The sequence below is a fragment of the Ursus americanus genome, chromosome 10 (genome assembly GCF_024610735.1).
Source record: "Ursus americanus isolate L20-20 chromosome 10, mUrsAme1.1.p, whole genome shotgun sequence".
Classification (NCBI taxonomy): domain Eukaryota; kingdom Metazoa; phylum Chordata; class Mammalia; order Carnivora; family Ursidae; genus Ursus; species Ursus americanus.
Genome location: NC_142136.1, coordinates 54,303,656 through 54,318,741, shown reverse-complemented (window position 1 = coordinate 54,318,741; position 15,086 = coordinate 54,303,656). Strand labels below are relative to the sequence as shown.

Genomic DNA, 15,086 nt, shown 5'->3' with positions numbered 1-15,086 from the left:
CCACCAAGTCCTCCCTTCCCCTTCAGCATTGATCTCTCCTTCAGCCCTCACCTCAAGGTCACCTGGTGGGCAAGAGGGGTTCTTTTGTCATTGATTCTTGCTAGGAAGTCTTAATCCACTGTAGGGAGAAAAACAAATAACAAAATATATATATATATATACTTCTTAAAACAAATAGCCAAAGAAGAGAGTCATTAAGGATGTTACCTTCATTACCCCAGATTAGATTATGAAATGAATCAAGCTTTCTGTAAAGTAGCCTTCATTCAACACAGCCTCCACAGTTGAAGGAAATCTACTGAACCATTAATACTGTGACACAAGATAATCTCATGTCGTAGTTCTCTCAGATGTACTCATGCCTTAGAAGAGTAACGTGGTAAACAGAGGCCCAATGAGGAAACCTCTGATGGTTGGATGCCCAGCACCTCAGACACTGACAGCATTGGTATTTGGTGACAGGTAGGCCTTCCCAAGAGCATCTTAATTCTCAGCACTGGACAACCACTCACCCTGGTGATACTACTCTCAGAGGATCTGTGGGCAAATGGTGCTCTAGTTTCCATCAGCTAGGATTGCTGTTTGAAATTACCTCTTGATAAGGTCCCAGAGATAAGGCTAAGGGTTGGTCATTCCCATTTCAGAAGGTATAAAAGTACAAATATGGCCCCTGAGAAGTTGGTCTCCATTAAAACATGACTGAATTCCATCATTCAAACCCTGCTTTGAAGTGGACACTAGCCTAAAGTCAGGGCCAGGAGGTTTTGTTTTTTCCTTCCATTGTAATCTTGATAGAATCACCAGTACCACCAGACTTCTGGCCCGGAGAAAGGTTCTAAATCAAACTTCTCAGACAAAGAAAATATTTTTCCTCCAAACCTTCTGAGGGGAAGTTTATTGCCTTCTCTCATTTTACACTTCTTGTTGTGACTACACAGGTCTCTAGTGGGAAACAATGGCACTGATATTTATCCTGTACAAAGATAGTGCCCAGCACTTCCTTAGGTCACTCTTGAAAAGTGAATATTAAAAAAAAAAAGAAAGAAAGAAAGTCCCATAGAAATGTGAACTCAGGAATGAATGGTAAAGAGGATTTCACACACGGAGGCAGACGATTCAATGTGATGAACCTTTAAAAATAACTTTCAAGAAATATACTCTAAAGATTAATTTTCCCTGCTTTGTCATAAATTTCTTAGTACTTTTCTACTCTTTCTCTAAACCTTGATACTTTTGAGAACTTTAATTTTATTGATTTTCCTAAATAGCAGAAGAAACACTGGCCACGACTGCTTTGGTTCCTCACTCTTTGTGCAAAGGTTTTAAAGGGATCCCCTTGCCTTGAAGAAGTTGTCTGCTTCCTTTGGCCAAGAAAATGCTTTGAACTTGCTCTGTGACTAACTGTTGGTTTCTGATTTGACAGATCTATTTTTGGATGGACGCTATAACTGAGAACCGTCCTGATTTGCTTGAAAAAATCCACATTGGATCCTCATATGAGAAGTACCCACTTTATGTTTTAAAGGTGTGTTGTGGGGAGAATTATTGATCTCTCAACTTTGGAGAATGTATTAATTCTCCACTGCTGCTTATTGTAACTTGGATTTTTTTTTCCTTTGAGCTATGAAAATATTTGCATTACATGTGTTTCTCAATTTTAATATTTAGCTCCTTGGGGATTGGTTATTGCTTTTGTATTCTTTCCTTTACTAATGCAGTGCTGTTGTGAGAGTGAAAACCTTATTTTTAGAATCTACTCTGTCTTTGTTTATGGGACATAGATAAGCTATTTAACCTTCCTGAACTTTGGCGGCTACCTTCATAGAAGGAGGGGAGCCATCTGGATTATTTTTCAAGTACTTTATTTACTTACTACCACCACCACCACCTCTGACTGGCTTACATGGGGGGGGGGAATGGAGAGGAATCTGTTGTTAGACAAACACTGATACTGATGTAGTTTTTGGAACCAAAGAAACAGTGAACAACCAAACCAGGGACGGGTAGGAACCAGGGCTGTGTTGGGCCCTTGGCAATAGGGCTGAAATGATAGCTTCTGCCACAATCCGTGTCCATTTGGCTATTTATTTTTAGTTGAGTAAATTGGCCTTAGTTAAGATATGTGAATATGGCCAAAGAAAGAATTTTCGGGAGCCATGAAACCATACTAATTCCTGTTGTTAATTTCTAGTTCTGCATTTCTTTTTTTTTTAGCAGTTCCCCCCGCCCCCTCCCAATAATTAGAAAGAAGTTCTAAAAAAATAAGTAAGCATCAGAAAAATACATTTGATTTAATAACATTTAATTTACATATAGTTTTCCAACATTATCTATCTAAATTGTGAGCAGTGATGCTCTTAGTCATCCAAAGATAAGATTTTGAGTTGGGGTTTCTGGGTTTTCATCTGTTTTGACAAGAACCTGCAGTGCAAACTCAAGGTAGACATATGAAACATAGGGTCCTCTTGACAGCTGAGTTGGTCCATCAAATTGGATCCATGCAATTGTGGTCTACCCACCCTTGACATTTGCTTTCAGCCATATTGTATGTACTCTTCAGAACTTGTGTTTCTGGGACTCAGATTTACACATTGGAAGATCATGCTTCCTGTGTGCCTTAGTCTCAGTCTTACTTGACCAAGGACGTACACATGATGGGAGTCTCTGGGGTTCCTTCATCTTTCCAGTGTCAGGACCGGTACCAAGAGAGTTTGCTTGGCACCATTAGACAAAAAATTGAGTCAGGCGACTAGTCCAGACAACTCAAGATTTTCTTTTAAATTGAGTAAATTAAATCAGCCAGACAGTTCTCCTCTGTGTATTATTTCATTCTTTGAAGCTAATGCCCTTTGACTTTCTCCCTTGCTTTCTTACTGGATTATCACCAGCTCCAGATTAGTTAAGAACAAACTTCCTTGAGGGCTGGAGAATGACAATACAAATTTAACGCTCTCCTTTTCTTGTTTGGGAATTTCAACTCCACATATTTGTTTAATTTTATAACACTCTTCTCCCTCCCTTCCATACCCTAATTGTGTTGACTAACTTTTTTTTTTTTTAAAGATTTTTTATGTGTTGACTAACTTTTAAAAGCAAAGGAACCATGATTCATTTTGTTTGGAGGTGTTTTTGAGGACACTCTGGAGACTCCAAAGTCTATCACTAAGGACAGATTAGGAGTTCTTATTCCAGAATTGGCAGCTTGCATTAGCTCCCCACACCATGAATCAGAACAAGGCTTCTGTCCCCAGACTTGGTGGTAATAAGTTTGTGTGGACTTAGATGTGTGCTTCTTTCTATGTGAAATGGGGAAATAGTCTATACCTAAAAAGTATGCACCCTAGGGAAAACGGTGAGGGAACCCAAGTTTATTTTCAGCACCACTGGCTTCCCCTCCCCAAACCTTTCTTTGTTCTGGTCTCCTATAGAAAGCTGCCCACGCTACATATACCTACTTACCTCACAAAGTGTCAAGATACAGCCTGAAGTACTAGTGCTCTGGTCTTTAATTCTACACTTCCACATGCAGCTCTGGTATGACTAAGTAATTGTGGAGGAACAAAGGGGGCTCTAAATCAAAAGTCCTGAGTGCAAACCTCAGTCCTGACTCTCACCAGCTATGTGACCTTAACTAGCATCTTTTAATCTCACCAGCTTTTAACGTCCCTTGAAAACCCTCAAAGGAATGCAGAGAATAAAGTGTGTTTCACAGATTTGTTGCAAGAATTAAATATAAGCAGTAGATAAATGGAAGTATTATCCCGAAGCTTCTTGTTATTGTTGGTTTCTTTGGACAGGTTTCTAAAAAAGGACAAACAGCCAAAAATGCCATATGGATCGACTGTGGAATCCATGCCAGAGAATGGATCTCTCCTGCTTTCTGCTTGTGGTTCATAAACCATGTAAGTATTTACATTCTCTTAAGCCAGAGTTTCTCAATGTGTGGCCTAAGTCAACATGTGCAGAATTGACTGGACTGTTTATTAAATGCATTTTCCCAGGTCACTTCCTAGAATTCTCAAACTCTCTGGTGGGGAGGTTTGGTATTCTACAATTTTCATAAGCTACCTGGGTGACTTCTGGGCATATTAAGTTTGAGAACCATAACTTCAAGCATTTAAATCACCCTAAAGATTGTCCTTTTCCTTCCTATGTTTCTGGCTAAGGCTAAATGCTGGAAAATAAACAAGAAATATTTTGCAATTGTAATGTGTTTACTAAGGGCCATAGTCTGCCCTTGGAAATTGAACATGAAGTACAACATTACAGAGCAGATCATATTTTCTCATATGTTATAATGGGGGACTTTGTCCCTGAAGAAGGTCTTGGCAGCAAAAAAAATCCATATATAAGACAAAGAGTATGGCATAAAAATAAAAATTATAATGACTATAAACCTCTATAATAAATGAAAGCATAAAAATTATGCTTCAGGTCCTATAAAATGGGCATAAATGTTCTCTATTGATTTATACAAAGAGCCTTTACCACTGGAAGAATAACTTAAAATACATGTCCTTCTGATAATGGTTCTTGTCCCTGTGTTCACAGGTATACAACTATACAAAACAGATTTGTTTTAAAAAATTAAAAGATAGTCACTTAGATTGATCTGTCTTAACAAATGAGGTACATCAAAGGTAAAAACATTTCTGCCGTTGCTGGGTCTTGTCAAATACAACATCTCTACCTACCTTCTCCTGCCTTGCCATCTGCTCTCCCCTCGATGGGAGCCGCAGCATCCCTGAGCCTTCTGCCAAGTTCCCAACCACCACCGCTACTACCTTGACCAAATGAGGATAGTTCTTAACTGACTGGATCCTTAACACATCCCAGCCATTTGATGATCCTTCCTCAAGTTGGGTAGTTTTTCATTTTAGGTAATGAATGGAGTACCAGTTACTAGAGAAAGAAAGGTGCAAAGCAAACAAGAATGAACACTTCTTTTTCATTCCATCACTGAACCTGGAAAGGGCCAGAAAGAAACTCTAATTCATATTGACTCTAGTTCATATTGGTGAGGTTGTCCTTACTTGCCATCCTTCTCAAATTGACCCCTCTTCTCTCTTATTACACATGCTCTCCTCTACCCTGCCCACATGCTGAATCTTTGCAAGATTAAATTATTTATTCCACAAATATTTATAAATTGCCTATGACTTTCCAGACTCAAGATACCATGGGAAACAAAATCCAGCTCAAAAACCTTACCGTCAAGTATTTTGTCCCAACAAAAATTTGAAAAATTTGTAGCCCAAAGCAACACAGTTGATAAACTCTTTTTTTTAAAAAGATTTTATTTATTTATTTGACAGAGATACAGACAGCTAGCGAGAGAGGGAACACAAGCAGGGGGAGTGGGAGAGGAAGAAGCAGGCTCATAGCGGAGGAGCCTGATGTGGGGCTTGATCCCACACTGAGATCACGCCCTGAGCTGAAGGCAGACGCTCAACCGCTGTGCCACCCAGGCGCCCCTCTTTTTAATGGACATTTAAGAAGCTCCATCCTTGCCTGCCTAAAACTAATTTAGATCATTTTTCACAATGATTCAAACAACTGTAGAAGGAAAAATTAAAGATTTAGCTTTAAAAATTTTGTGTGGGTAGATTTTGTATTTACAAAGAAAAGAACCCAAAGATGAATTGAAGTCTTAGTTTTTTAAGTCTCTGTAAAGTAAACCTACACCATTCCTTTGTTTCTCCATTCCTCTTATACGACCACACACGCAACACTTCTGACAACAGATACATGGGGACTTTCCCCCACATGACTCAATTCGGTGATACCAGCTGTGTGTCCTACAATTTAACTCAATTCTGACGCTGTCTACATGGATATTTAGTCAGATCCCACTGGGTAAGGGCTCAGTCCCGCAAGACTGCCCCCCTCACACTTCAGATGCCAGTTGAAAGTCCAGTTGTTATCTGTGCTTCTGACTGATCAGCTACAAATCAAAGGTTCCCATGACCTCCTCCTTAGGTTTGATTAATTTGCTAGAGCAGCTCACAGAACTCAGAGAAACAGTTTACTTACTATTTACCAGTTTATTATGAAAAGAATATGATAAAGCATGTAGATGAACCTCTAGGTGGAAGAGATGTCTGGGGCAAGGTATGTGGGAAGAGGTGTGGAGCTTTCCCGCCCTCTCCAGATGAGCCACTCTCCCAGCACTTCCACACGTTCATGAACCCAGAATCTCCATGAACCCCATATGTTTGGGATTTTTAAAGAGGCTTCATCATGTTGGTTGGATCATTAACTGTATTTCTAACCCCTCTCCCCTTCCTGGAGAATAGAGTTGGGGCTAATAGTTCCAAGTTCCTGGCTTGGTCTTTCTGTTGACTAGCCTCCTTCCAGGATCCCACAAAGAGTCACCTCATAGAACAAAAGATACTGCTATCACCCAGAAAATTCCAAGGGATTTAAAAGTTCAGTGTCAGGAACTGATGTCAAAGACCAAATACTAGCCCAAAAGATGCCCTTATTGCTATTATCATTTAGGAAATTACAAGGTCTGTGCCAGGAACCAGAGGGGGCGTGGGGCAAAGACCAACATATCTACATATTTCTAGCCACAGTCTCTCACTCTCTTCTCCAACTCAATATGGTGCAGTCTCAGCTTAGGGGAAACCCATTACTCTACACTTTGGGGACCCTGAGGCCAGTCATTTCTTTCTGTACCTCTCATTCATCCTGTAGAGGCCAAATTTAGATCCCTTCTACTAGTGCAAAGGCAGGGGCCGAGGCTGGCTTGTGCATGACTGCATCACCAGGACCAAACTCAGCACGGGGTCTACACATCACTGGAGCCCAAGGAACGTGTTGGGCACCACACCTTGCTCAGTACTTTGCCAACTGGCATTTCTCAGTGCCAACCTCCCTCTGAACCTCTGACCCGGAGAACTCTCATGTAGCTGCACACAAAGTTGGCACCCTGCAACTTCAGGGCCTCCACAGAATTCCTTCTGCTGCCCCTTACCTTAGCTGACACGTGACTTGTGAAGGACACTGCTTCATAGAAGCTCCGTCAAGGAGAAGGGCTGTTCTTTCATATCTCCACATCCTGAAGGATCAGAGGAGTGGAATGTTCTCCTCTCCTAATACATGTGTCCTCTACTTCCCAAAAGTTTGCATGAGGCCATTTCACTTTTATGAAAGACTTACATTCATATGGGAATGGCTTTCTTCATAAAAGCAAAAAAAAGTCCTTCAGATTTCTTTCAGTTAGCAAAAACAAGTACTAATGTAAAAGTGTTTGGGAAGTGGTGGATACTTTTCATTTTATGCCATTTTGGCGTACAGAAAGGTTTCATAGGCACGGTCTGCTTTTGGATAGTGTGGGAAACCTGTACTGCTATTACCTTTTTCTCCAAAGTCCTGATCTGATCTGGCTGAATCAACCTTGTCTTTTTTTTTAATAATATTTATTTTGTTATATTAGTCACCATACAGTACATCCCCAGTTCTTGACAATGTTCCATGATTCATTACTTGCATATAACACCCAGTGCACCATGCAATATGTGCCCTCCTTAATACCCATCACCGGCCTATCCCAATCCTGCACCCTCCTCCCCTCTGAAGCCCTCAGCTTGTTTCCCAGAGTCCACAGTCTCTCATAGTTCATTCCCCCTTCTGTTTACCCCCCCTTCATTCTTCCCTTCCTTCTCCTACCGATCTTCCTATTTCTTATGTTCCATAAATGAGTGAAACCATATGATAATTGTCTTTCTCTGCTTGACTTATTTCACTTAGCATAATCTCCTCCAGTCCCGTCCATGTTGCTGCAAATGTTGTGTAATCATTCTTTCTGATGGCTGAGTAATATTCCATTGTATATATGGACCACATCTTCTTAATCCAGTCATCCGTTGAATGGACAAGGCAGGAAACAACAAATGTTGGAGAGGATGTGGAGAAAGGGGAACCCTCTTACGCTGTTGGTGGGAATGCAAGTTGGTACAGCCACTTTGGAAAACAGTGTGGATGTCCCTTAAAAAGTTAAAAATTGAGCTACCCTATGATCCAGCAATTGCACTACAGGGTATTTACCCCAAAGATACAGACGTAGTGAAGAGAAGGGCCATATGCACCCCAATGTTCATAGCAGCTCGTCCACAATAGCTAAATCGTGGAAGGAGCTGAGATGAACCAACCTTGTCTTTTCTTTTTACTGCCATCTAATGGCCTCCAGATAATTCCCTGGAACCTGGCTCATGGTTCTTTATTCCTCTCCAATTCTTGCCCTTATTCTGAGTGAATTCAAAGTCCATATGTGAGGTCCATCTGAGGAATCATCTCAGCAACTTGAACTCTACATCACCAAACCTAACCTCAACTCTATTTTAGTAAATTTCCCCCATGGCCATCCTCTTGATCTCAAAATAACCGAGGACAGTAACCAGGAACAATAGGAGGAGTCACTTAACAGTCTGACCACTTAATTTCCTCTCCTTCTACCTCTGCCATTCCTCACACCTGTTCATTGCCCATTCACCCGTATCCTGAATGTCTTGTCCCCTTGATGTGCTCTTCAGGAGTTCTAACCCTAAACACCCCACAGAATTCACTGTCCTTCTTCTGAGCCACCTTGTACATCCTGGTTTTATTATCATACTTGTAACATTGAATTGTTGCTCTTTCCTTTCTAACTTAACACTTTCATCAGCTTGTTAGGGACAAAGATCATCTCTAAAGTCTGTTTTTGTTATTGTGACCCATAATTCAGTATATTATTTGGTCCACAGAACCAGCATTCAACATCCTCTTGTTATATTTAAGATTTAAATTAATGCTTCAACTTTAGGCTCAAATACAACTCTGGGGTCCAGAAAGTACCTGCCATTGTGCTTAATGTTTTATTGTCATTGTAGAAAACCTGGGACTTACAGCTCTTTGCTGTATTTCTAGTGGTAATGAGGGTAATGGTTTATTTGAAATCTTCCATTCATAGCATCTTATATGCTTTTTTGTACTAATTTATTCATCAAATGGCTACTGGTTAATTTGTTGGTAGGCATTGTTGTTGTTGTTGTTGTTGTTGTTGTTTAGGGCCATGATAAAGACAAACCTTTGGCATACCCCAGAAAAAGACTGGTGAGTAATCATCTGCCACAGGTCAAGCTGCTAGGAATCAGACAAGCCTTTATCTCCCATCCCCTAATCTCTCACTCTTGTACAGTCCTCTCTCTAGTCTCATCTTTCTTCTCTCATTTTTATTACTAGGACAGTGATTTCAACTATGTTACTTGTTGGTAAATCATTCCTTCAACAAATATTTACTTGTTGTCATTTGTGTGTCAGGCATAATTTCTTCAGCCATCTACCTCATTAAGAGTGATATAAAACCATGACTGTAAACATTTATAAAATACCATGAAAACTCATTGGATAACACAGGTTTGGAGAACCCCATGCTACACAAATCACAAATTAATGGGTAAAGAATTATTAGATTCATAAGCATGTTCAAGTTTGGTTGAAAATGTTATTTTAAAAAAAATCATGTCTTTAAAACACAGGTGATATACCAAGTCAGAATTATAAGGCTTATAAAATTTTAGACATTGTATTACCTCAATGATATGATTATATATCTATATTATATGCTTTTGAAGTTTAAATGGCTGGATAAATATCAAATCTGAAAATGTCTTAATGAGTAATAACATTATTCACAAAGTTAATTGAGAACATTTCTTTTATTTCTCTTTATCTATGTAATTCTGCCTTAATCTGCACAATACTTGGAAAAGAACACAAGTTTGCCCAATTACCAAGTACCCAATCTTACCCTTAGCCAAACAGGAAAATACCCAAAGTCCTGAGGATGCTATAAAATTACCTAGCTCATCCATTCAGGTCACCCTCTCATTTGGGTCCACATCTCTTCTTATAGATAGGCATTGAGAAGTCCCCCTAATGCACAATTTCCCTCTGTCTTTCTTTTTTCTAAACTTCTCCACTGAGGTCCTGGTTTCATCCACTTTTTCTCTTCAGATCACCAATTCCCTCTTATTCTGGACCCTCATCTTCTTTAAATGCACCCAAACAAGCTCACCACTAGTCCAGATGGTGTCTTTGTGAAGTACCAAGAAAGACATCCTATGCTGGAACAACTGGATAGCCACATGCAAAAGAATGAACTTGGACCCCTACCTCATGCCACAAATATTAACTCAAAGTGGGTCAGAGGCCTACACTTAAAAACCAAAATTATAAAATTTTCAGAAGAAAACTTAGAAGTAGTAAATCTTTGTGACTTTAGATTAGGTAATTATTTGTTAGATATGACACCAAAAGCAAAAGCAACAAAAGAAAAAAGAGATGAATAGACCTTTACCAAAATTAAAAACCTTAGTGCTTTTCAAAATAAAGTGAAAAGACAACCCACAGAATGGGGGAAATTTATATGATAAGAGACTTTTATCCAAAATATAGAAAGAACTTTTACAAATAAACAATAAAATGACAAATAATCCAATTTTGAATTGGGCAAAATATCTGAAAAGACAACTCTCCAGAGAAGATATACAAATGGGCAATAAGCACATGAAAAGATGTTCAATATCATCAGTCATTAGGGAAATGCAAATTAAAACCACAACGAGATACCACTTCAGACCCACAAGGATGGCTAACATTTCAAAAGGATAATAATAAGTGTTAGTAAGGATATGGAAAAATTGGAACCCTTATCCATCGCTGTTGGGATTGTAAAATAATTCAGCCATGATTTTGCAGTTTGACAACTTCTTGAAAGCTTAAGCATAGGATTACCATATGACTCAGCAATTCCACTACTAGGTATACACCCAAGAAAAGTAGACACATCTGTTTACAAATGTTGATGGCATCATTATTTATAATAGCCAAAAAGTATGCCCATCAATGTATGAGTAGACAGAATAGCGTGGTATATCCTTATAATTGAATATCATTCAGCAATGAAAAGGAATGAAGTACTGACTCATGCTACAAAATGGATGAATCATGCAAACAATATGCTCGTGATAGAAGCCAGAGATAAAAGGCCACATATTTTATGATTCCATTTATATGAAATATCTAGAATGGGTAAATTCACAGAGACAGAAAGATGATTAGTGATTGTCAGGGGTGAGTGTGGGGATGGGTGAAAGAGGAATAACTCAATGGGTAAGGATTTGAGGGGGTGCTGATGAAGATGTTTTGAAGTCAGATAGTGGTGATAGTTGTACAACTCTGTGAAAATACTAAAAAAAATTTACTGAGTTGCACACTTTAAAATGGTGAATTTCTTTTTTATGTGAATTGTATCTTAATAAAGCTGTTAAAGGAAAAAGGGGCACCTGGGTGACTCAGTCGGTTAAATGACTCTTGATATTAACTCAGGTCTTGATCTCAAGGTTGTGAGTTCAAGCCTTGCCTTGGGCTCCACAAGAAATTCTTTTTTTTTTTTTTAAGATTTTTATTTATTCAACAGAGAGAGAGAGACAGGCAGTGAGAGGGAACACAAGCAGGGGAAGTGGGAGAGGAAGAAGCAGGCTCCCAGCAGAAGAGCCGACGTGGGGCTTGATCCCAGAACGCCAGGATCATGCCCTGAGCCAAAGGCAGACGCTTAACGACTGAGCCACCCAGGCGCCCCTCCACAAGAAATTCTTGTTGGGCTCTGATAGATGATCCACATTAGCTCTGGAATTTCTTATCCAAAAAGCAGGTCTCCAAACAGAAGGAGTGAGTGAGGGTTGGAATGCATGTTTCATAGATTTATTGAAAGAATTAAAATTAAAAATTTAGCTCCCCAGGTTATAGGGACAATGTAGAAACTACTTAGTCATATCTGGGCATAAGACAAGGTTAGTTTAAACTATGATTGATATGGATTATTGAAAAAAGAGTGAAATTGTATCTAGGTTTTGTTTCTTTAAATCTCTGAAGTGAGCTGTATTGCTTTCATAAAGAATTCTTTTGTTTCTTGAAGAAAATTTTAGAAAATATATGGTTCTATTTTCTGCCTTCATTAAATAAGAAGACCATTTGTTCCATGTCCAAGGCATTTGCCTCCATTTGGCAGGACAGCGCCCTAAGTTCAGACTTCTCAAGGAATTAATACTCTTCCTGAACGTTAAATCCACAAATCTAAATGTTCCAAATGACTTCTTAACACACACACACACACACACACACACACACACACACACACGTAAAAGAAACAGACTAAGTTTAGAAGGACTTAAAAGAGCTATTACAAACATTTTTGGTTTAATTTGTAGGTAACTAAACCACGTGGGGAAGAAACGTCATACACTGAACTTCTGAGGCATGTGGATTTCTATGTGATGCCAGTAGTTAATGTGGATGGTTATGACTTCACGTGGAAAAAGGTAGGTAAAGGCAAAGAAAACAAAATGTACCCTATTTGGGGATACAGGATGCACCGGCTGAATTATTCATAGAATCTTGTATAGTGGCACAATGGTTGTTTAAAAAATATATGTATTTAAATTCTTATTATGGAAAAGTTGAAACATGTGAATGGAAATCATTGCACAGTAGACTCCTTTGTACATATCACACAACTTCATCAATAATCAGTTCATGGCCAGGGGTGCCTGGGTGGTGTAGTTGGTTAAGGGGCTGACTCTTGGTTTTGGCACAGGTTCTGATCTCAGGATCATGAGATTGAGCCCTGCATCAGGCTCTGCATTCATTGTGGAGTCTGCTTAAGACTCTCCCTCTGCTCCTCCCCCTGCGTAGTCTCTCTCTTTCTCTCTATCTTTCAAAAATAAATAAATAAATCTTTAAAAAAATAATTTTATTTTTATATTTCATGGCCAATGCTTTCTCATATATATTTCCAAACCAATTCTATCTCATTGTATAATTTTGAAGCAAACCTCAGACACCATTATCATTTCATCAATAAATATTTCAGAATGCATCTCTGAAAGAGAGCTTTAAAAAAATGGTACAATTGTACCTAAAAATTAACAATACTTAATATCATAAAATTTATATTTAAATTTGCAATTGTTTCATAACTTAAAAAATTTTTTTCTTTGATTCAGGATCCAATTAAAGCCAATATATTGTGATTGGTTTAGATGTGTTTTAATTCTATTTTAATTCATAGATTCTCCTGCCATCTCTCTCTTTCTCTCTCTCTCAATTTTTTCTTTGCAATTTATTCGTTGAAGAAAAGTTTTCCCATTGTCTGGATTTGCTAATTGCATTGCCACGTTGCAATTTCACATTCCTCTATCCTCTGCATTTTCTAAAACTGAAATTCAGTTTGAAGAGGATAAACCAGATTCAGGTTTGACTTTTTTGGCAGGACTACTTCATTGTGATTCTTTGCTCTGCATAATGTCTGGTTGTGTTTCCTTTTGTGATGTTAGCTGCCATCAACACACAATGCCTAGATCCATCCATTCTTACTAGGAATCCTTTGAATAGCATTTTGATTTATAAAATCATAAATTGCAAGATTTAGAAAAACATCCTAACTGCACTTGCATTCTGGTAGAATTGCATTCTAACTGATACGTGAATTTAAGCCTTAGAACCCTTTAATTTAGTGATGAGCATCTAAGTATGAGTAAGTTTCCTGGTCAATCTCATCTATACTGGAAACCATTATCAATACTATTTCTATCCCATCAACATCATGATTCAGGAAAATAACTCAAGCAATGTAAGTGCAGTCCTTTCTAATGTAACGAGGAGCACATAAAACGTAATTGAGCATATGTAAGTTCAGAAAAGCCTCCTTCAGCAGCATGTGTAAACACAAAGGAGAATGAGAGTAATCAGAGTGATTGGAAACATATAGGATTAAACAGAAATTGTTTTATGGAGGAGGTAATTTTTGCAGAAGAAATGGGAATGGTGAAGGGGGTTGGCTGAAAAAAATCATCCCAAGTGAAAGGAATACTGTGAATATAAGTTTGTAGGGAAGAGTGAGCAAATCCGGACCTAAATAAGTGAGAAATCCCTAGCATAGTACATAACACAAATTCGTGTTCAGTGAATGATCATATTGGGGCACCTGGGTGGCTAAGTAATTAAGTGTCTGACTCTTGATTTTGGCTCAGGTCATGATCTCAGGGTCATGAGATCAAGCCCCACTTCCAGCTCCATGCTCAGTGGGGAATCTACTTGAGATTCTCTCTCTCTCCCTCTGGCTCTCCCTCTCTCCACTCTCTCTCAAATAAATAAATAAATACATAAATAATGATATTCACAGATTGATATTACAATAATTTATTCTTTCACTGGATCCCGGTAGAATTCAGCCACCCTTTATATAGTGCTACTCCCCCACTATCCTTTGTATCTTAACACTGTCAGTTAGTTCTTGCAGTTTGAGAACCTAATTTCTCCAGGGCAATTCTTGCTACTAAACCACAGGCCAGGGGTTGGAAGCAGCCTGGGAAACTTTCCAGAAGGGTTGGTGAGAGCAGGGGAAAAGGTACCACTTCATCCCAACCCCAGGATTTAAACAAAGTCTGTGCAACTGTTTACATGATCAAATTTCCCAGTTTTCCCCAAGAATCCACTGGGGGAATTTGCTTTATGTTTACAAATGAGGATTGAATCAGTGCGATCAAAGGAACCATCAGGCTATAGGTGTCTTCACAGCTCTACCTGTTGAAGATTTTTTAAAAACTTATTATTATGTTATGAAAATCACCATACAGTACTTCATTAGTTCCCAATGTAGTGCTCCATGTTTCATCATTGGCGCACAACACCCAGTGCTCCTTGCAACACGTGCCCTCCTTAATACCCATCACCAGGCTAAACCATCCCCCCCACCTCCCCTCTAAAACCCTCAGTTTGTTTCCCAGAATCCACAGTCTCTCATGGTTCATCTCCCACTCTGATTTCCCCCCCTTCATTCTTCCCTTCCTTCTCCTAATGACCTCCATGCTATTCCTTATGATCCACATATAGGTGAAAACACACGATAATTGTCTTTCTTGGCTTGACTTATTTCACTTAACATAATCCCCTCCAGTACCATCCATGTCGATGCAAAGAAGACATACAAATGGCTAACAGACACATGAAAAAATGTTCAACATCATTAGCCATTAGGGAAA

At 38.9% G+C, this 15,086-nt stretch overlaps 1 protein-coding gene across 1 annotated transcript in view; it reads left to right on the top strand.

Annotated features, from left to right (window-relative positions):
- Positions 1–15,086, top strand: part of CPB2 (carboxypeptidase B2) — a 52,893-nt gene that overhangs the window by 22,855 nt on the left and 14,952 nt on the right. The window contains exons 5-7 of the mRNA XM_045796790.2: positions 1,424–1,525; positions 3,798–3,902; positions 12,255–12,365. Of these exons, the coding sequence (XP_045652746.1) occupies positions 1,424–1,525; positions 3,798–3,902; positions 12,255–12,365 (318 nt within the window). The remainder of the gene's footprint in view (positions 1–1,423; positions 1,526–3,797; positions 3,903–12,254; positions 12,366–15,086) is intronic.